This window comes from Gambusia affinis, linkage group LG07, assembly GCF_019740435.1.
Source record: "Gambusia affinis linkage group LG07, SWU_Gaff_1.0, whole genome shotgun sequence".
Classification (NCBI taxonomy): Eukaryota; Metazoa; Chordata; class Actinopteri; order Cyprinodontiformes; family Poeciliidae; genus Gambusia; species Gambusia affinis.
Genome location: NC_057874.1, coordinates 23,631,340 through 23,653,227, shown reverse-complemented (window position 1 = coordinate 23,653,227; position 21,888 = coordinate 23,631,340). Strand labels below are relative to the sequence as shown.

The 21,888-nt window shown below is 36.9% G+C and overlaps 1 protein-coding gene across 2 annotated transcripts; it reads right to left on the bottom strand.

The window, feature by feature from the left end:
* Positions 1-112: 112 nt before the first annotated feature.
* On the bottom strand, positions 113-20,720 carry unm_sa1614 (un-named sa1614). 2 transcript variants are annotated; one of them, XM_044123109.1, is made up of 28 exons: positions 19,908-20,720; positions 16,452-16,524; positions 16,227-16,372; positions 13,704-13,778; positions 13,519-13,568; positions 13,176-13,305; positions 12,973-13,058; positions 12,808-12,883; positions 11,593-11,673; positions 11,415-11,512; positions 10,507-10,576; positions 9,915-10,002; positions 9,528-9,576; positions 8,905-9,077; positions 8,682-8,815; positions 8,282-8,373; positions 8,026-8,212; positions 6,689-6,774; positions 6,476-6,609; positions 6,138-6,205; positions 5,717-5,824; positions 5,198-5,486; positions 4,477-4,644; positions 4,325-4,388; positions 3,903-3,946; positions 2,896-3,050; positions 2,648-2,773; positions 113-2,535 (listed from the first exon to the last, which is right to left on the bottom strand). In XM_044123109.1, the coding sequence occupies exons 1-28, from the start codon at positions 20,031-20,033 to the stop codon at positions 2,461-2,463; spliced, it is 3,051 nt and encodes a 1,016-aa protein (XP_043979044.1). In that variant the 5' UTR covers positions 20,034-20,720; the 3' UTR covers positions 113-2,460. The 2 variants fall into 2 exon arrangements, with proteins under 2 accessions (XP_043979044.1, XP_043979045.1); XM_044123110.1 differs by having other exon boundaries at positions 6,476-6,591.
* Positions 20,721-21,888: the final 1,168 nt, after the last annotated feature.

The window sequence follows — 21,888 nt, the reverse complement described above, 5'->3', positions numbered from 1 at the left end:
TTAATAAGACTTTAACTTAAAACTGGTAAACTAAGGAATTATAAACAAACCAGTTTAAAAAGTTTTTTTCTTGGTGATTTTACTAAAGTATTTTTGAACAATAAAATGAAGTGTAACAGTTTTTTTTCCTAATAATCAAAAGGAGATCATAAAGTATATGTTTATTTTTAATTCACACTATTGTTATGCAAGATGTCTCAACATTTCAGGACCGATTGCTGCGTACAGTGCTCTCCACACTTATTTGTTCCTCTGGTAACAATGTGAAAATAACACTATATTTTATAGCAGTAGTTATACTAGGAAATAAAGAGAAAAATCCAAGCATTTTGAGTACATTTATTAAGTGGGCAAAATACCATATATCATTCTTTACAAAATCATCAGTTGAGAAAGGAAGATAAAACAATTTCCAGTGTTTACTGTTGGAAAGCAGGAATAAATTGTATCATCCTGGCATTAGATGCTATCTGTATGCCGACTGGTTGTTTTGGAAGCATAGAAGGAAAAGAGGCTTTTCTGTCTGACCATAACACATGCAAACGTCTACTCTAAATGTTAAGTGTTTACTGAAATCATGTACTTTAGCTGGACTAAGATTTATCTGTTAGGCAGAAAATACATGGAAAAGCACCTCATAGATGGATTGGGTAAATCCAGGTATTAAGCCCTTGCACAACAACACTCACTTTTATGGGAAAAAGTAAATACTATGAGTTGAATGTCAATGTTACCTCTAGGATGATTGGCCCAATAAAAGCATAAAATTAGCAAATTGGAGGAGGATCTGTGGTTCTGTGAGCTGACAAGAAACAGGATGCTACGTTATAGTATATGGGATCATAAACTCTTAAACTTTAACATGGTAAACAAAAATGAGGACTGCCAGGAAACTGGAACAGGATAGTAAATCCTACTGAAAAGGGTCAAAGGTCCTTCTGCCTGTAATGTCCAACGTTGTAAATGTTACAGGAGAGTCTGTGCTGTTCTATTGATACAGGGGGTTGTACAAAATTTTAACAGCAGGAGCATCCGTGAGTGTGGAGGGTGATGAATGTACAGATAAATAGTTCATTAACATCTTGACAAGGATCCTTGCAAAATTAGTTTGAATGTTACACTGTAAAGCTCCATTTTTAAAACATATTTAAATGTTTTAGATGTCAAATTTTGTATGAGCAGACCATGTTGATAAGCATATTCTGAATTAATCTATGTAGCCCAAACTACACAGAAAAATGTATTTGGGTAAGAAGTTCTTTTTTTACACTTGAGTCATTCTATGGTTGAATTTTTACTTGACACTAAACTCGCAATAGCTTCTTCTAGGTAATTTTTGTTTAACAAAATAAATATTTCTAAGAGAATGGAGAAAAGATGCTAACATTTTTTATATTATAAACATGTCTAAACAAGCTACAGGAAGAGTCATTAAAAATAAATAAAACATTGACACATTCACTTGTGTGTGCTGTTGAACACCAATAATTTTTCTTTTTTTATATATATATATAAAATAATAACACAGTAACCTTTACAGTACATTTCAATCGAGTCTTGGTCTTTGTAAGCTATTTTTTAAAATTAAAAATAACTTTATTTGAAAAATCCATCCTCTCATCGTCCAGTGGTGCTTCTTTCAACATCTTAGTTCTGCAACTCATCACGTGTCTATGGAGAAAAATAGCTTGCTTGTTCTTTGAGGAAAAATAATTACATTTTTGTTTCAGCTAAACACTGAGTTAAGTGGCAGCATCTCCCCACAGTTTCTGCTCAGTGAAGTGTTGGTATAATTGGACACAAAGGCAGCTCAAGGCATAGAGTGCTTCTCATTCAACCTTCTTCTCTTGAGTCTTTTACCAAACCTGTAAATAGAGGAAGCTGAGTTTCTATTTCTGTGTTGATGACTGGTTTCAACTGAATTTAGAGCTTTGGTCTTCAGTATCCAGGAGTCCTTTGGGAACAGGAGTTCAAATTGTGGCAGCTTTTGCTGGTGTCCTACAGGTATCGCCACAAAAATCCAACAAAAGTAATTAATTTAAATGTCACTTAAAAATGAAGAAAGCAGTTCATCTACGTCTCAAAATTAAAGCCTGCTGGGTGGCTATCACTTGGTCTAACTTTCTGCCAAATGTGTGCTTGTTAGAATAATAAATAAATGTCCTATAAGTCATGAGTCATAGCTGATTGTTCAGCTTGGCAACACTCCCTGACTTCAGTCACATAAATAAAGTTTTCTATCCAGAGCCGTCCATTATGTGCTCATAGTAAATCCAGACTTGAGGTTGTTATGGTTAGCTGGACCAAGATCTCAAGAACTTGCAGGATGCCAGACATCAGATCCAAAAGTCTGGCCTGATCCAGTAAATGGCCTGCTTCCTATGAGAGCCCAGTTCAGTTTCCATAAGTAGTGATGTGATCCGGATCTGTACTGGCCTGAGGATCTGGAGCGGGTTTACATCAATCGGAGAGCAGCTGGACGAAGGAGGCTGGAAACAAACCTCTCTGGTCTGGTTCATCTTCTATATAACCATGCTATATAAAACACACAGAATAAAGACATTTACTGCAAGTAAGAATAGATTCATGAGAATTTCTCAAATCAGTTTCAGCCAATCAGAAAAAAATAAAGAATGCCAATACTCACCCACCAATCACTGTCCTCCTGCCCAAGAACCACTAACACCTGACCCTCAGAGAAACTCAGTTCATCATGGTGGTCTGCTTGGCAGTCATACAGAGCCTGAGCCCGCCGACTGGCTGCACCACGAGGCTGATTGACAAAATGTTACTCTTATTAAACAAACAGTCAGCAACGAAATGAATCAGGTTCTTAAACAGAGGTTCGAACTTAGTAAGAATTTAAAACAGCTCCGTCACACAACCAGATCTCACCAGTGATCTGCGAGGAAGCGGCTGAGGGGTGGGGCCTCTGCCGTCGCTCTCAAAGCTCTGAGAGCGCTGGCTGATTGGAGATCCATTCGGAGGCGCTTTACTGGCCGGGTACAGGAAATGTGAGGCACTACCTTCACTTTCTGTCCGTCGAAAACCTCAAAGAGAAATTAATTTAAGAATGTCTAGTTGTTTTAAAGAGGATGTCTTTTTATTTTACAAAATAAATAAAAAAAAACATCTGTTTTTCTTTTGCAGGTGGCAGTCACAATGTGGTGTTCAGTCCAACAGCAAAAAAAAAAGATTGGAAAAATTTTAATTGCATGCTTACATTGTGAAATAAAGAGGAGGAATTCTAAGCAACTGATCATATCTTTACATGTTCAAATAAGCCTTGCCAAGAATTCAAGGAAAAAGGCACAACCCTGTTTATTTTGGAGGAATATTCTCTCAGCTGCTGTTTCAAGCTTCAAAACAGATTTGTATCTCTATGCCACTAATTTTAAAATTTAGATGCATTCACTGTTGTACAACATTGCTTGTGATATGAAAATATATAAAACCTTTCAGGTAAACACAGAAAAACGGAAAGTCAACAGTTGATGAGGGCAGACTTGTCTCTGCATATGTGACTACTTTTGCACTTATAGCCAAAAGTAAAGGAGATAACAGACTTTCTAATTCAGCCAAAATCCATCCTTTCTAGAGAGTAGCATTATTTTTGAAATTGTATTGTAGGTCTAAGAGACATGAGGAGCACAGCAACATTACTTTGGTGTTGCTTTTCACTCATGAGTAAAACTGTCTGAATCTGTGAGAATCACACAACAGCTGTAGGCATCAGAGAAACAATGTCAGTGAGAACTGGAGCAGATATGGTAGCATCTATCTCAATACGGAATAGTTTTAGTTTAAAATTGAATTAATTTAAAAGTGATAACATTTGCATAAGACAGGTAGACCGGGCATAAATAAAGAGTGCAGTGGATGCCTCTGAGAAGAACAGGTACCTCTGTCTGGTCGTTCAGTCAGCGAGCCGAGAGGAGAAGATGGACTGGAGTCAGAGAGAGAATTTATCTGGTTATTATCCTTGTGACCAATAGAGGGCAGTATAATGCGTCATACTGAACTGCTCCATAGTGTCAATTAAATATATAAGTATTTTAATATATAATTACTACTTAAACAGAACTGAAATCAAATTACTATGTTTTTTTACACCTGGCCCACTAATTATGTGTTATTCAGCTTTGGAGTTAAATTTCAGTTGTTTGCTTTTGCTGCATTAAGAAATCAACTATACATGGTTTGATTTTAACAATTTCCATAAATTTCACCTAAAAATCAAATATTCCTAATGTTTTGTGAGCAGAGATAAAAATCTCTTCCAGTTTGTGTTAAAATACTGTGTAATTATATCTCAGATACTCACACACACTTCTTGAAGGAGGAGTCTGGACCACTGTAAATCCTGGGACTGGATGGCAACCCATGATCTGTGCACACACACATAAACACAGACATACAGAGTTAATGACAGTGTTACTCTGACAGACTAACTGCGGGGTGTCTCTCAGATATTACCCTGCTTATTAGACTCAGAGCAGGTCCTCTTGTGCCGGGCAGCGATGGGAGGGGGAGGTGTTGTCTTTCTGTTTCGTGATGTGGGGAAGAAAACCTCCGCCTCTTCCTCCTCTTCATCCCTCACTCCCTCACCCCCAGCCGGAGGCGGAGGAGGGGGAACGCAAGGGGCTACAAGATAAAAAGATACTCATGATTCAACCAGAAAAGCTTCAGCTTTATATACTGAAATTTCCCTGAGATGAAATTAGTTGCCAGAGCTGTCCAGATGCAATCACTTTGTGTCGACATCTGATAAACAGAAAGACTGTGTTTTGTTTTTGTTTAATTGGACGATAATTAAACACAACAATGAATTACTTTTGACAACAATACAGGCCTTGTCATCTCAGAATAATAGACCTGCAACCTTGCGTTACAGCAGAAATAACATTTTTCTGCAAGTCAGCATGAAGAATGTAAATTCAGTTAATTAGGGAATAAAATCAGCAGTCATATTTTTCAGATGAGTAATTATGGAAATCATGCAAGGGAAATATAGACATAAATCAGTGTGTAATAGCTCCAAGTGTAATTAGAAGTATTTAAATATTTTTATCTTCAAATATCTGATATTTAAAAAAAAACACATAAACAGCTTGGAATGAAATAAAAGTATAGCTCAAATACAATTTATTGTGTTTTCAAAGATATCACCAAAACAATTCAAAACAAATGAGCTGACCTTTGACCCGGGGTGGTAATGGTGGAGCGGGGGAGGACGGAGGCGGAGGTGGAGGGCTGGGGGCGGAGCCAGCTGGTCGGCTGTGCAGATCCATGGCCATGGCCAGCCTCCTACCCACGCTGAGGAGGCCGGCTCCTGGTCCTCCAGAGGACGGGGCGGCAACGGTGCAAGAGGAGGTGGTGGAGGTGGAGGACTGACTGAAGCTGAAAGGACGGGAGGAGAAGGAGAACGACGGGGTGAAGACTGAGGATGATGAAGATAAGGAGCGCTCCTTCTTTATTGGACCATTCTGAAACGAGAGAGAAAATAAAGTCAGTGGACACAACCACAATAAAGTAACAGCTTCTACCATCATCCACAAGCTGCAAAGTTCAAAAATAGATTTTTTAAGAATATAATCTTGTCATTTATAAATAATTTAAATCTCTTTTTTCAACTCTTTAATGGCACAATCTGAAAAAAAAACAACTAAATAAGAACTGATGCTGAGTTAAGCAGACATGCTGTTGTCATTGTTACCCTGTCATCAAAGTCGTCATCACTGTCGTACAGATCATCATGACGAAGCCTCCACTCATACTCCACATGGACGTGATGGTTAAACTGGTTGGACTGGGCCTGCTGCAGCTGCAATCAAAACTCAGTCATTCAGTAGGAGAAAAGGAAGCCATCTTGTCAGAATGAAGAACGCTGCTTGGCCTCTCAAAATGGAATGAAAATATATATTTTTTATTTTTCATTACCTTGGCTGATTGGACCTTATTTGATTTTATTTATTTATGTTTGCAATTACTGAAATTTCTGAACATTTGGGCCTCAATTTGTTTTACTCTTGAGACCAAGAGGCTTACAGCAGCTACCAGATGTACAAAGAATGCAAGACAATTTAAATCTTGATTAATATAAATAAAGTAACCTATAATCAGATTGAGGATCTCACCAGTGCCTCACATTCACTGTGCTTCAGTCGGCGGCTCACATCCAGAGCAGTTTCTCCCAACTCATTCTCTGCGATACAGAAGAATTATGTTGTTATGGAATGGTGATTCTTTGGGTTAGAAAAAGAATGCATTTATTTTACAGGAGGTTTAGAAAACAAAATTATTCTAAAGCTTTTCCTAATAGTAATCTGTAAATTTTGGTTGAATCCCTGTCTAGTTTCTGGTAATGTATTAATATTTAACAAGGAAAATACTTTTCTAATAATTGTTTTAATGAACCATCCTGTGTGCAAAATAAACTACACATTATAACACTATGGGAGTGTATTTGCATTACTGATGTGTATGTTTGCTCGGGCTCTCAGCAGCAGCTTCACACAGTCACTCTTGTTATGCAGGCAGCTGTAATGCAGTGCAGTGTTTCCTGCTGATGTTTGTACATCCACATTGGAACTGGAAAAAAGAGAAAACCTACGCAAGTAAACATGCAGGTGTGAACATTCCCACTCTGAGACATTACAACTAAACAGCATCATCACAGCAGACTGACCAGTTCTGGGCCAGAAAGTCCAGGATGTGCAGCGACGTCCTGTCAGCAAACAGAACGGCTAAATGCAGAGCCGTCTCTCCTTTCTCCTGTTGGTGTGGAAACATACCAATCCTTTTTATTGACATCTTAGAAAAATTTCAGAAATATCAGAAAGATTTTTTCGTTACAAAATACCCAGCTATTGCTATTTTTCAGGCTTTTCAGCTAATAAGAGTACCTAAGAACTTTGGAAAACATTTTTTGACATGTATGGCATGTAATCTCCTAATTCTTCAAAACCAAGAGGCAAAAGATCATGTCATTCAACTAATTGTGTTAACACTACAAGGCATTTACACAGTTAGTGTGAATTAGGGTTGAAATAATTGAAAATAATTCCAGCCCTCCTTCAAACCTTCTTCGAATCCTAACCCTAGCCCTTATTCCAACCAACCTGTAACATCTATATAATTTTTTTTATAAATTAGATAGCTGTTATTTACTATCTAAAACAACAATTAGATGCTATCTACATGCCTAAATATTATTTGGGAGGAATACCTGAAAAATAAATCTACAATCACAAATCAGCAAAAGTAATAAAATCACTAAAATCAACTGTGATGCTGTGACATTATTTTTTTTTTCCAAAATCAATGAGAATCTTCATAGATACATAGTTTTATTAACTCTTTAAAATCTGGATAGAAAACTGATAATGAGTTGTTATCAAAATCATAAATCGGTGAGGCGAATTGAAGAGAAGAGTGCTAAGACAGGAACCAAGACTGGGCGATGTGGAGAGATTGTGCAAGGACGAATGGTCAAAAATCCCAACAGGAGGTTCTGTTCTATCAGCACTCCAAGATTTAATATCAGCGGTGCCAACCTGTGAAAACGTGCAGCAATATTTTACTTTTTTGCAAAGAACTTGTGAAACTTTCTCACTGAATTAATGTTCTCAGAAATTTTAATTTTAAACTTCTCTCAAAATTCTTCTTTTATTTCTACTGCAAGTATTTCAGTGGATTCTTTTACACATCGTTACATGGAGGAACACAAGTTAAGGCCGCTGCATTATTGTCTCTGGGTGGATTCACCTATATAGATGTTTACACTTGTTAATTTCTTAGTCTGTGTGTATGTGTGTGTGGAAGACAAAAAGAAGTGACAAAGCAGAAGTTCAAGAAAGACTTTGAAATATATTATAAAAGTCTGGAGAATTATTCCAGACTTTCTATTATAAGGACTATTATGGATTACAAAAATGACTGCACACCAGCAACATACTATATACTATTGGTATTAGTTTTTTACTTGTAAGCATGATTGATATAGATCATTAACTATGTGGATACCTGTATGTGGGTGTGCAATGGCTGGCTTAGCTCCGTCCTCTGAGCATACAGCTGGATCAGGCTGTAGATGTCACAGCTCTTGGTTGCCTCCTGCAGGCCCAGTCGCAGCGCTGCAGAAGAACTGCTGAACCTCCTCACAAAATGAACATCCTGATACTTGGACAATATAAAATCCTTGCGCTCCCCCCTGTTATAGGCAAACAATTTTTAAAATGTGCATTTTCTCTAATAATGGACGATAGTGGGTGTAACTTACATATGGCTGTGCTGGGAGGGCTTCTGTGACGGACTAAGCAGATTTGCCTCCAATATGTCATTAAAGCCAGAGTTTCCAACATTTCGGGCCAGCTGAAATAAACAACAGAGAACAGCAGTTTACCATTATATCATTTTATACTCATCAAACAGGAAATAATACATTTAATTTGCAAACATCAAAAGTACAATGTAGGTTCAGCCACAGAACTGCCTTATTGGGTGGTTTCACTGATGGGCAGTAAACCAACCTAAAATATGAATACATTAAACATGTTTGGACTTTGTCAGCATATATCAATTTCAACACAGAGTTATGTATCTCGACTTGGGCCAAAAATGTAACCTACAGACCCACAAAGGTAACTAGAAGATCAATGCATTATAGAGATGTTCCTTACAAGTAGGTCTGAGGTTCCCAGGCTGTCCAAGCTCAGAGACTTGATCCTGGACACATGGACGCCCATCTCCCTGTGGATCCCTGAACATTCGATACAGGTCAGGATGCCTAGATTTGTTGAGACCCATCCAGGTTCTTCAGAGAGGGAGAAATGTGACCTTTTACACTTGAAATTAAATGAATGAGAGTCAAATAAGATATCCTTATTGGCAGATAGAGCTTACCTGGAGCACCACAGTCACAGCAGTAGTTGTTTCCCGGCATTCTGCGGATGTCATCAGTGATGGCCCGGGTCAGATCCTCCACACTGTTTTCACCCCCTCCGCCCTCCCGCCTACCTCCATCCAGGGCCATGCTGAGAGCCTCCTGCTTACTATTACTGAGTACTGAGATCCATCTAAATATTCACAACAAAAACCAATCCACAGTTCTCCTCTTCAGACAAAACTTTATAACTATTTAGATAATTCTTATGTAGATTTCTGCCATTAGAGTTCTATATACAAAAAAATGGCCAAGATTAACAATGAGTCCTGCAATATGTTTTTTTTTCCACTTATATTATGATTTTTAATCGAAAGTGAAGATATACATCACTCATATAAAACCCCAGACAGTAGAATTTTAAATCTTTTATGCAAATAAATATCAGGTTCAGCTTTGTTTCACTGACTCACTTTCAACCATGCTGAGTATTTCAAATAATGAACAATTGTTGATTTTAGACAAAAACATGTTCAGATTAATAATAGATGAGAAGATTCAAACAAAATGGACTCAAAAAACATAGCTTAAATAAAGTTTTGTCCTTGTCTTTTGTTGCAAATAAATTTTAAAACAGACTTACGCAACACACTCAGCTTCATCCTCAGCCAGGAAATGATAGGTCCGATTATCTAAAGGACACAGTTGAAAAACATTTTTAATCAGGTACGTAATAAATATACCAAATTGTTTTTTACTTTCATTTATGTAAGTATTTATGTACTTTTAATATTCATTCAATTTCACTTTCATTCCATGTTGAATATATATGCTTATTCATTACATTTCTAATTATATTTATAATATTTAATAATAAATTTACATAAAATTAGTCACTTAAATCTAGTGAAGATTTAAACAACAGGAAATTATTTAACAGATTTAACACAAAATGATTCTGTTTGGACTTGAGTCTGGACTGCAGAACAGTTTTCACTTTATGCTAAGTGCCCTTTTTGACGTGTCTTACGGGAGATAAGGTCGAAGCATTTCTTGTCCTCCACGCTGGGTTTCACCTGACAGGTAAGCAGGTTTAGTCGGGTCGGAGGTTTATTTGGCTGAAAGACAGAAAAAAGAATTGACAAGATGCAAATACTTAAACCCTACATGTTTTCTGCAGCTGAATTTAAACAAAACTTAAAGCAAAAACCTTCAAATGAATTCAGTGATGGGATAAGGCACCACATTAGAAGTAATATAAAGAGGCAATTATTTATTATATTTAAATTAATTAGTGGCTCAAAAAATCAACAATAATTAATGCAGTGAGATAATTAAAGGTACTACACTAACAAGAGTAGATTTGGTTGGATATCTTTTCTGTGAAGAATGTAGGTACTTTAACCTGTTTGGTTTCCAGATGTGTTCCTTAAAAGAAATTAGGACTTTTCTGCTAGCGTGGAAATATAATTACCTTGAAATCCAGAAATACTTAGTAATCTTGATTAGAACTATCTATTTTTTAAGTAGTGAAGTCACAGCATCAATAAAAAAATCTTAATTATGACAATTTAGACGTCAAAAGTCAGAGGATGCAGGAACTTGCAGTAACACACACTCACTGTAGCATGTGCAATAGTCAGGTAACAGTTGTGAACTGAACATTTCCTCTTCTGCCACATTTTTCTCAACCTGCAACACAAACACAAAATTTTAGCAAAGCAAACAACAGGGGCATACTCCTTCCCGTTTTTCAAGACTTGAAGGGTTTGAGTAAACACAGGTTTTGTAGATATGTATTGTCACTAAAAAACAAGGTTATATAAAATTTTTGATTCAAATCAATTTCTGCAAAACATCATAGGTTATGTAACTAGTTTCCCAGTTAATCTTGTGCCAGACAGAGATTAAAGCAACAACACACACTTTTGCTTTCCCTAATTTTACCAACAACTATCGTTAAATCATCTGACTCAATTTCATGTAATTCACTAAAGTGAAGTTTCTTTCAGATGTGGTCTCTGTGTTATTATTAATGGACCAGTTCAGGTTTGGAAAAGACCTGTCACTGTTATCCATCTGAGCCTTTAATGAGGTTATCGAACAGCCGATTTCATGAGTAGTTGTAAAGTGGGAACAGCCACAATGCAGGTGTCACATATATCATATTGCTCAGAATATTTAATCACTAATCCAAACCATGCACATTGTTACAGACATATAACTTTTCAGACACAAAGAAGTCAAGAATTTTTGTACAAAAAAAAGCATTTCATTGCACATAAGAATATAATGCATTATTACTTCTCTAGAACATGAAGAGCCATTTACTGTTAATGAGGACAAGTTAAGTTATTTCTGTTTATATTGTACTTGATGAGAATCCATTTTTCATCACATTGTCATATGTTATAAGCACAGAAGTATCTAAATTATAAATTTGGTCCTTTGGTGTTTTTAGTTAACTATGTCCTCTTACATAACTCCTAAATTAAACATAAACAAGCTTGTAATCTTTGTGTTTTTTTACCCATCGCTCTTCTTGTAGAGGAATCCTGTTCTCTCTGTTCCGTATTGTTTATCTCCCAGAAGTTGATGCATGCTGTACACCTGCTTTGGTAAAGAGTCCTGCAAACACAAACAAAGCATTTCTGAATCAGTTGATCTGTAGCTCAGTCTGAGTCATCCTTAGAGTTGGAGTCTCAGACCTGCTCTGTGTGGACAACTGGCCTCAGCTGATCCCTGATGTTGCACAGCTGCTTCTTCTCCTCCTCCTGACGCTGCTTCACCTGTACATACCAACACCACATCACAGTTCATAATTTTTACTAACAAACACCTGAATAAACAGAGATATACATACATCGCCTCTGTATTTTTGCAGCACCTATTCCACATAAATATTCTTCTGAGACAAACTGAAAATAAAATGAAATATCAAACTGAACACAAGTTTATGAACAAAAAAAACAAAACAGATAAGTACATAGATAAAAACTGAACAACAAAAAATATGTGACAATTCTTGGTCAAGAATAACAAGTCTCATATAGTGAAAAGTTAATGAAGTCATACAATTTAACCTAAAGGGTTTAGCTACAAAGTCTTAAATCCAGACTGTACAGGGGTGCATTGCTGCAGAGACGTCCTGCCCATTGATTGCAAAAGACAACAATGTTATAAATCAGCAAAATTTTTCTCATATTACTTTTGTAGAGCTAAATAGCATTGCAGTAATTTGGCATAGTTATTTGAACTTCACTGGAAATCTTTTACCCACTCTTAACAAGAAGCATCGTCTGCTGGCAGAAGACTGAGGCTGTGGGAATACCTCACGCCACTGAGATCTTCCTGAACGTTAATTATAAACATTAACTAAATGTGTACTTTTTCTTGTGACAATTAAACTTTTACTTCTGACAATTTTTCCCAAAACAACTATAAATTTAAGATATTGTGATTCAATGTTCCAATGCAAGTGGCAAAATGTTAAATCAAATGACCACATTGCTACAACACAAGAAAAATAATACTACTATGGTTTTAGAATTGGTTGAAAACAATCAAAACTTTTGCTGGAAGTTTTCATTAAGAAAAAGAAGAACATACACAACGAGCACACATACATGTAAACACAAGGCTACAGGCTCCTACGATGGCATAATATGGCCATCATAGAAGAAAAGGAATACATTTTTGGATCAATCACAGATAATTTCTAGAAAATAAACATGAACATTTCTGAGACTTAAAAGTCAGAAATCTGACGGGAAAAACAAAAAAACCTTCTCATTTTTTTCTAGAAAATGTTTTAGATTAATTTCAAAATTTCTGAGTTTGACCAAACTCAAATTTATACCTCTTTTTTTAAATATCTTTAATAGCCCTAATACGCTGTTGTAGGCTTCTGCCAAAATTCATACCATGTTCAGCACTATATTCAGCTCCTCGATGTACTGCTTCAGCCTCTGAGTGGTGGATACACACTCCTGCAAGAAACTACACAAAGACGTTTATGGTAAATTCATCTTTGTCACTGTATTGCAAGATGTTTTATGTTGTCTGAGTGTGTGTGACCCAGAACCTACTTGTTTTGACTGTGATAGTGCTTAATGAGGTTCTGCAGCAGGTCGACTCCTCTCTTTGTTTTTATCTCGTTCACCTTAATGAGATACTGAGATAGAGAGTTGATCTATTAACTGGACATAAATATAGCGAGGTAATATGAACTGCTGAGCAGCAAGGGGAGTTAGCACAAATAGACTGGTTTTAAAATGCTGGGGTCACTAACCTCACACATGCTCAGCTGGAAGGAGCGTCTCTCCTTCTCAAGCTCCTCAGCGATTTCTCCTCCGCTCACCTCACTCCGAACCATCCCATACTGTCGTGCTAACTCCCTTTTCTCCTTCTCCACCTGCTTGCTGAACACACAAGCACGCTTTAAATTATTAATCCGACTCGTGACAGTTTTACCAGCTCACTTCTGCTTACAAGAGCCTTTCCATGTTTGTGAATTATGCAAAGGTGTAATTTATATTTCACATGCACAAACACGTAACAAGGGTATCCTAAAAATAGGAGATGCAAGAGAGCATGTAAACTCTCTCAGATGCTTTAAAAGGATTGTCGCTCACAATCTGCTTTCATAATCCCGCCATGCTCTCTCAAATGGTTTCTTCAGATCCTGCAGCAGGACAGAGGAGGAAAAGTTTACTTTAGATCCACACAAATGATTTCTGTTCACTTTACCATTTCAGATGACTCATGTCTTAACTTATTCCTAACATACACTTGATATGAGAATATCAAAAGTCCTCACCCCCTTCACCTCTCGCAGGTCTCCTTTAACCAATGAGTCCAGGAAGAAGTTGATGTTGTGGAGCATGCTCTTCAGCTGAACACACACACACACACACACACACAGAAAAAATAAAATAAACACATGCTAAAAGGCATATTGAGTTTTCAGATTGTATAATCAATGTTTTGAAAATTTGTGTTTTTTAAATCTGAGTTATTCAATGGAAAAACTGATTAAAACAGCTACATCATATTGACATGATAAAAAAGAGATTTTCTTGATAATTTTATGTTGCTTCCTAGTTTTTTCCCTCTTTGACATCCTCTCTCTTGAAAAAACTTGCTTTGCCCAGATTGGTCAGCTGATGTGGGGGGAAAAAGGTGGAAGCAGCTGCATTTTTTCTGTTTGAAGTGTGCCACACTTGTCACTTGCCGGATGTTATGCAAATGAGTTTCATTGTGAAATCAAAGGAGGAAAAAGCCAGAAACAACAAGCAGCCAGGCATTTCAGGAAAGTCAGGAGCAATGGAGGAAACATTTCTCAATTTGGAGTGAAGGTCTTTATCTGAGCAGATATGTAGCCTTTAGAGACAGAAACATGCTGGTGGCCTGTTAAATATAAGACTTTAGCTGATATTTTTCTGCACTAAAGTTGGTTTTGATAGTTTAACAGAAAAATACATCCTCATATGTAGAAAACACAAACTAATCATGTACCCAGATATTAATTAGGAGTTGAGCATTCAGACATTTGCCTAATGATAATGATACATGTTCAGTTGTTAAGGACAGATCAATATTTGAACCTTTTTTTAACCTTTTTTAAATGTTTATTTAATCAGAACTACAGAAAATGACTAACCACTTCTAATTCTGATATTAAATAACTCACTTAATATTATAAGTGTATAAACATATACAGTATTACAGCTTAGACCTCTGGATCTATAATCATATACAGTATCTACACTGGAAAAAGCAAATGTGGGTTGATGCATTGGCAATGCTGTCGTGCAATAAATTACTACTGATGCAATAAATGAAAAGGATGTCATCAGGCAGGCATGCAATATATGTAATATATGTAAATAAATTAAATAGAGTACTTTTCCACCCTGCATTTAGACTTTTGTCTTGCAGATGGCTGCAGGGAGCTGAGTATGATGCTATTTGTCCTCTCTAGAGCGTTTGGCATTTCTTAGGGTTGCATTGTAATTCTTGAATAGAAATTAGTACTCTGCATAACATTTCATAATAGCTCACACAGCAAAATAAACAATTTTGCTCAGATCAGCAAATGCTACCTTTTACAAAAATTCTTGTTCCAATCATAAGTGTATTCGGCTCGTGTCCTTAAAACATAGAACAAATCATACAGATGAATTAGGCAGAAATAGTCTTTTTCTCAATTTTTTATGCATTTTTAGAGGTTATCATTCACAACTATTGATTAACAGTAACTAATTGTGATTTCATGTTTTATATGTTGGATTCCAGCGGAGAAAAGACTGAACATTTTTTTCTGACATTTTCCAAGATGGGTCAAGAATTATAGATTATAAAAGCTGCATGCTTTTAAGCTATAATATCTTAAGTTTCAGAGAACCACATCATATCAGACCTGAAATGAATATCACAAATAAACCCATTTGTAAAAAGGGAGCTGAGGAGATTTTCATTGCCTCAGAAGATCCTGATGCAGTTTTAATCAGCTGTCAGAGTCTGTTTAGTGAACTTTTATAATTCACTGTATTCAGCCACTAACCTTGGCATAAGACTGCTGAAATAGTAAGAGATTTATTCATGCCTCACAGACCTCCATCCTAGATTTGTGTTTTTCACAGACAAAAAAAAGAAAGCAAAAGCAAAAAACAAATAAATTCCCTCTGGCTCCTAACAGTCAGTATATGGACTGTGTAAGCTGCTGCCTTCAGGCTAGCGCCTCATAGTGATGCAAACCAAAGCAGCACAGAATAAAAACAGCTTCTTTCACACAATCCACGTACCTCATAAACCTTTGAACAACATGCAAGTCCTAACAAGTGAAAGACAATCTCAACTTGGATGTTGTTTCTCAGTCTTATTGTTCAGTTCAGATACTTGTTGTAGTGTACTATTCTCTATTGTTCAACATCTCTGTACCACCTTGTAAATAACAACATTGCCAAACATTAATTACATATTTAATTAAATTATATATAATTTAACCAATTTCCAAAAGTTACCACTATTACATATTTAAAATATCCTATAGATCAGGCTTTTGTGCTGTCAGAAAGCACTGTATTTTATTTTGTGGTTTTAATTGTTGTTTGTAATTTGTGTAAATATTTGTTCAATGGGATTTGTGTAATTCCTGAAACCTCAGTGATCACAACAAGTTTCCAGCATGTCCTCACATGCTTGAAAATAAAATACTTTCTCAATTTGGTCATAATGGAGAAGTTGAAGATTGCAGTCAAGGGAATAAAACCATTTTTAGCCCAGAAATAGTTGATGTGGCTCCTGACCTCCTAGTTGTTTATCTGATGTTCTCACTTACCAGATTTTTCATTGGAGACAGAAGTTCTTTGGAAAAGTCTGCCAGGCGGCAGAAGGCCGAGCCAACCTCCGTCTCGCCATTTGAGTGGCAGTTTACTGCAAGCTTCTCCATCGAGTTGATGTACTGCTCCAGATGAGATACATGATCTAACAAAAAAAATAATTGTGTTAGTTTGGGGAATAATCTAAATGGAATCTGTGTTTGTCTGCATGTGGATTTGTGTACCTTGCCCTGAAGCATACTTGGCCTTTGCAGCTTTCTTCATCTTCTGCAACACCAACCGGTCACTGTCCAGAGCCTGGACAAGCACACGCATGAATGATAAGTGGGTGTAGTTGCTGTCTGCATGACTGGGTCTGCATGTGCAAGGGGACAGCAGGCTTTGTTGCTGGACAATAGACAGCTGCTTTTTATGACTGTAAACCACCATTTGGTTGGTCAAAATTCCCTGCATGAAGCAGCAGCTCAGTTTGGATGTGTCTGTTTTAAACTGAGGCTTTGTTTTATTTAATCATGTCCTGCAAAATTTATGTTGTATCACAAGCATTGAAAATTGTTGGTAATTCTGCTCCAGGTTTTTACAAACTATTGAAAAGACAAGCATTTCAAGGGACATTTTATCAATCATAAATTATTGTTTAATTTATTTACCAAACAAAACTATTTTTGTTTAATTCTATAGCCTATTTTGTATCTTTCTGTACCAGTCATAGCAGTTTAAAACATTTCTCATTTCTTTATCTTTTACTTTCAATTGTCACATACTTCTGAAGGTTCTGTGAAAGTCTTTGGCTGTGTTTTCTCTCATTTTCTTCTCAGTACTGCTTTCACATTGTGCAGTGTGTGTTTTTAAAAATAAGCAGCACTGTCAGGAGGAGAGCAGAAGGAGTGGTGACAAAAGAACTGTCAGTTGTTAAATATGTTAAGTATGCCAGGTTTGAAGATGGAAAAAGAAATGTCACAACTGCAAGCACAAAAAAATACATGGTAGTCTACCTAAACTGGATTCAAGAGGCTCGCTGTAAACTAGTGGAGCTGCAGAAATGAACAGCTCTAATGGAAGAAAATATACTGGACTCAAGAAGTAGACTGAAAATAAGACAGTATAAGTGTAAAGATAAACTTTATTAAGTGAATACAGTAGATGATAACCAGAACAGTTAAAATCTTATGTTTTTCAATGCTTCTACATTTAACTGCTTGAATTAAAATTTTTCCTTCATGCAAATTCTTTTTTTTTTTAAATAAATAAAAGTCCTCGTATCCTGAAAGTCTCCATTTGATTTGGATGAAATGGTTAAAGTGAAAATTAAGTTTGATCTGATCATATTGATTTAAGAACTCTTTGCTTAGAATCTACCTTTAAAGTGATTACTTCATCAAAATTTTCATATAAAATTTGACAAGACTAAATACTTCAACAGATGTGAGACCTTGCGACAAAAGGAAAACAAGATTTTATGCATAAAAATGTCCCGTCAAAAGCTCTAGTTTACATCTCTCCTCTCTGCCTTTATCCCAGACCAGCTTGCAGATTAGCTAATATCTTCATTAACATTAATCTCTCTGGCTTCTTTTCATATCCATAAAAAAACAATAACAAAGAATGGTGATGGCCAGTAATCTGTTGCCTTGGTAACATATGTCGGCCCTGTTGGGGGTTCATGATGGGGGCCGAGGGGAGGGTTCAGTTTGAGCATGTTTTTCAGGCCATTCTCCAGGTCAACAACTCCATTGTGGAGGGATGGAAAGCGGGGCTTCTGCTGCATGCTGCTTTAAAGCGTATCCTCATCCAAATACACAGACCCCACACAGCAGTGGGCCAGTTACACAAATTGTTCACAGTAGTTAATTTGTTAACTGGCAGAAAATGAACTGAAAAACAAAGGAATTCTGTTCAGCTGCCAAAAATATTCTGAGACAAAAAAATCTGGTGCAACTTTCAGTTGCATTAAATTAATTACTTCTATCAAATTTCTCTCTTTTCTACTCTGCTATGTTTGGAGATGCAATAGATGCTCTTTCCCATCAGATGTGTAGTATGCCTCAGATGTATGAGATGTCCAAACTACATGATCGCTTTAGACAGACAAAATTGTCATATACCATAAAATGACCTTTATTTTATCAGATATTTCAGCATGTGTACTATCTATCAATTAAAAACTGACTTCTTTAATTCTAAATTAAAAACCCACTTGTTAAGAGTTGATTTGAACCATAATAAATAAAACATTGACCAACATATTTCATGTGTATGATTTTGGTGATGGCACTCATTAAATGTAATCTTTGTTCAATTGTTAACTGTTAACTTTGTAATTTTGTGTTTTTAGGACATAAAGCACTTTGAACTGCCTTACAGCTGAAATGTGCTGTACAAATTCAATTTTGATATTTTGGAGACTATTGTATGTTGTCGCCTTCCTAACATAATGGCCTAAGTCATTTTGTGTCCAAAGAGATCTTTTTTGTCGTAATCAACGTTTGGAAAGAAAGTTGTGGTGATTTTTTTATTCTTGTAGAAAATACACATTGCCCAGTAACTTTGTGTTTAGTTTCTTTCTTTAATAATAGTCCAGGTTCCATTAGTTTTGTGTATTCTCTCTGCTTCCTTTCTTGAAAAAAGTACCCCTGGTCCAGTGTTTCAGTGATCAGCTGTGTGTCTTTCCTGGATGGAGTCACTTTCATTAACTTTGTGTACTAAATATGTTTTTCATAGAAAGCATTTGGTCCAGTGCCTGTCTTTAGATTTTTTTCTTTCCTAGACAGAACTAAAGAGATTTGCAGAAAATAGCCAAGCACTATGTGTGTTTTCTATCCTATGTACAGTTTACTAAGATTCTTCTGTGTCTCCTTTGAGTACAGAGCTATTGCTGCCATTAACTTTATGTACCTTGACTTTGTTTTGGTTTACTGTTTAAAGTCCTCCTGGTCCAGAGTCTGTGTATTCTTCCTGTCCTCTCAACTCCCTGTTGCACCAGATGGCTGCTAACACAGAGAACGATTCTGTGACTGTACTGTATTTTAATTAGACTCTATAATCTATATGAAATTAAATATTCTTACTTCTGAAAATATATTATAGAAATGAGTTGGAGACATCTGAATTGAACATGGAGCGATTGAGATTTTATTTAAATTGTGTTGCAAAGTGCCATCAGATGGCATTTTGGTATATTACTGCAATGTAGATAAATTGAAATTAACTGAACTTGATTATTATTTAGCTTACAGATGTTTATCAGCATCCCAGATGTTAACACTCATTGAGTTGTGATCACCACGATAAGAGCTTTGCTGAGTTATTACATGATGTCACCACAGTCCATGCACCAATAAGAATAACACAAATGCAGATTTTTTTTTAACTTTCTTTGAGTCAAGTATAGGAAATAGGAGGGAAAATAAATGCAAAGGGATTTGTAGTTTCAGCATTACAAAATAATTTAGAAGATGCAAATGATGACAACTTAACCTTATACAAAAACCTAAGGGCGACCAACGGAAGGGGGTCAAAGAAATTTTTCTTTGTCTTTGGGGAGGAAGACCATTGTGGATATGGGGCAAGCTTTAAATGTTGGTTTCAGAACAAACAAGAACATCTGTCTGCTGCTGCTGCTGCTGTTGCCGCTACGACCACATTTCACCCTCTTCCCTCCACTCCCTCTATTCACTCACCTCCTCCAGCAGGTAGATGGTGTTCCTGCAGTTGATCATCTTGGAGGTGAAGGAGGAGGTGGTGGGAGAGCTCCAGTCCTCCTGAACCTCCTGCACGAACTCCGACACCGACACGCACTCCGGCATAGTGATCCTGTCGACCCCGGAACACAAAGGGCAGAACCGGACAGTCGAGCGCAGTCCGGGACTGACAGAAGAAGGTGGACACCAGGCGCAGGGCGCAGAGTCAATGAACAGATAAATAAATAATGTGTAATAATTTAAATATCTAGGCTGGGGGAATGTTCACACGCCCCTTTTCACTCGGCTATGTAAAGCAAAAATGATAATTAATGGGAGATGTGCTGTAATCAAGGACCTGCTCAGTTATACTGCCTCAGTGTGACCGAATCGCTGCATCAAACGCCTCTTTTCTCCGAACAAAAGGTGGCTCAGTCCATGCAAAGCATAAATCCCAGCGCCACAAACTTCACAAGATCCCTCAAATGTTAACACTGCCGCTTCTCTGCTGGATTAAAACTAAAACAACCTTCATCTGATGAGTGTCTTCATTCAGAAGAAGGAAAAATCACAAAAGCACTGCTGTCCGTGTGCGAACCGGCTGACAAAGACCTGGAGGCGATGTGCGGAGAACCGGACCAAGTGGACCCAGAGATCGGGTTCGGATAGGGGGATCAAACCAGTCTCAGCTTTCCCGTCCAGCCCCGCCGTCATTTCTCTTCAACAGCATCTCATTTTCTTTTCACCGCTTTTGCTGCCTTTATTGAACCCGCATGGAGAGGCGCGTTCACGGTGAACAGCGGTGGAGCCCTCTGTCGCGGTGGCGCGCACTGCTGACCGAGCCTTACACTGGGTGCACTGGGAGAACTGGGAATATCAGGGCCCATCCTAGTCACAGCAGCTTCATGTTATTATAGAGCTCCCTTATTTTCAGAGAGCTCTGAAATGTGTCACTTGAAAATGAGTCAAAACCTTTCCAAAAGCTGGATTCTAACCAAAACAGCTTCTGTTCAAATATTTTTTTTAAATTCACAATTTGAGGAACTATTGTGTTCAATATGTCGTGACTACATTAGCGTCTTCATTAAAAACACGTGATACAGATGTTTAGTCGTTTAATATTCCACTTGCAACATTTTGTTCTGTTTCAAAAAACTTCAAGAATCTAAAATTCCAAAACTAAATGTACAGATGATTCTATAATCTAGGAATTTTCCCCATCTGGCATTGGGGATGAGACAAAAACAGGGAAGGACAAAAGATGCTTTAGAAATACTTATTTAACATCAATATGGTTGCTGAATTCAGTAAAATCACAAAGTCAGTGGGTATGTGTGAACAAGACAAATGTAAACACAGTATATAAACTTAAACAAAATAAATCACAGTTAAATAATAAATAAATAGATCTAGGGTTTTTGTATAGGTGTAAATACAAAAATCAGCAGTTGGGAATCGGTTTGACACTTCACTTCAACCAGTAGATCATTCCCTGCAAAGCTCACACAATCACTAATGTACTCCCATTACATCCATCATGGTAGATTACTATATGATTCTGGGAAAAATTATTTTAATAATAATAATAAATTTAATTATTGAGAGGTCAATTTGACATTTATGGAGATGTGCCAGTGTTAGTTTTCCTCTTCACATTCATGTTTGTTCTCACATGATCGGAAGTGCCTCCTTATACAGACTAGGTGACTCACCAACCCTTAGAGTTATCCTCTAAAACAGTTTGTGATCTTAAGGATAAAATGTAACCATTGTTGGCAAATACCCGTCATCTGACATCATTTCCCTTGTAGCATCTGAGCCAAAGATTCTCACACGGAATCAGCATTGCCAGTCTCAGAGGAAATAATCACAGCAAACATCTGGGCAGTAAACAAACTATTTGCAACTTCCTGTTGCACCAATCGAGGACAAGAACAAAATCTGACTGTAAAGTCTTGCTCTAAGTTTGATTCTTTTCACC

Bases quoted from the DNA above. Each gene is read 5' to 3' on its own strand.
- unm_sa1614 (XM_044123109.1), bottom strand. From the start codon at position 20,033: ATGCCGGAGTGCGTGTCGGTGTCGGAGTTCGTGCAGGAGGTTCAGGAG. The intron at 11,674-12,807 runs GTATGAATTTTG...TGGTATGTACAG, and splicing joins TGAATATAGTGCTGAACATG to GTGAAGCAGCGTCAGGAGGA. The intron at 8,213-8,281 runs GTAAGTTACACC...TGCCTATAACAG, and splicing joins CCCTCCCAGCACAGCCATAT to GGGGGAGCGCAAGGATTTTA.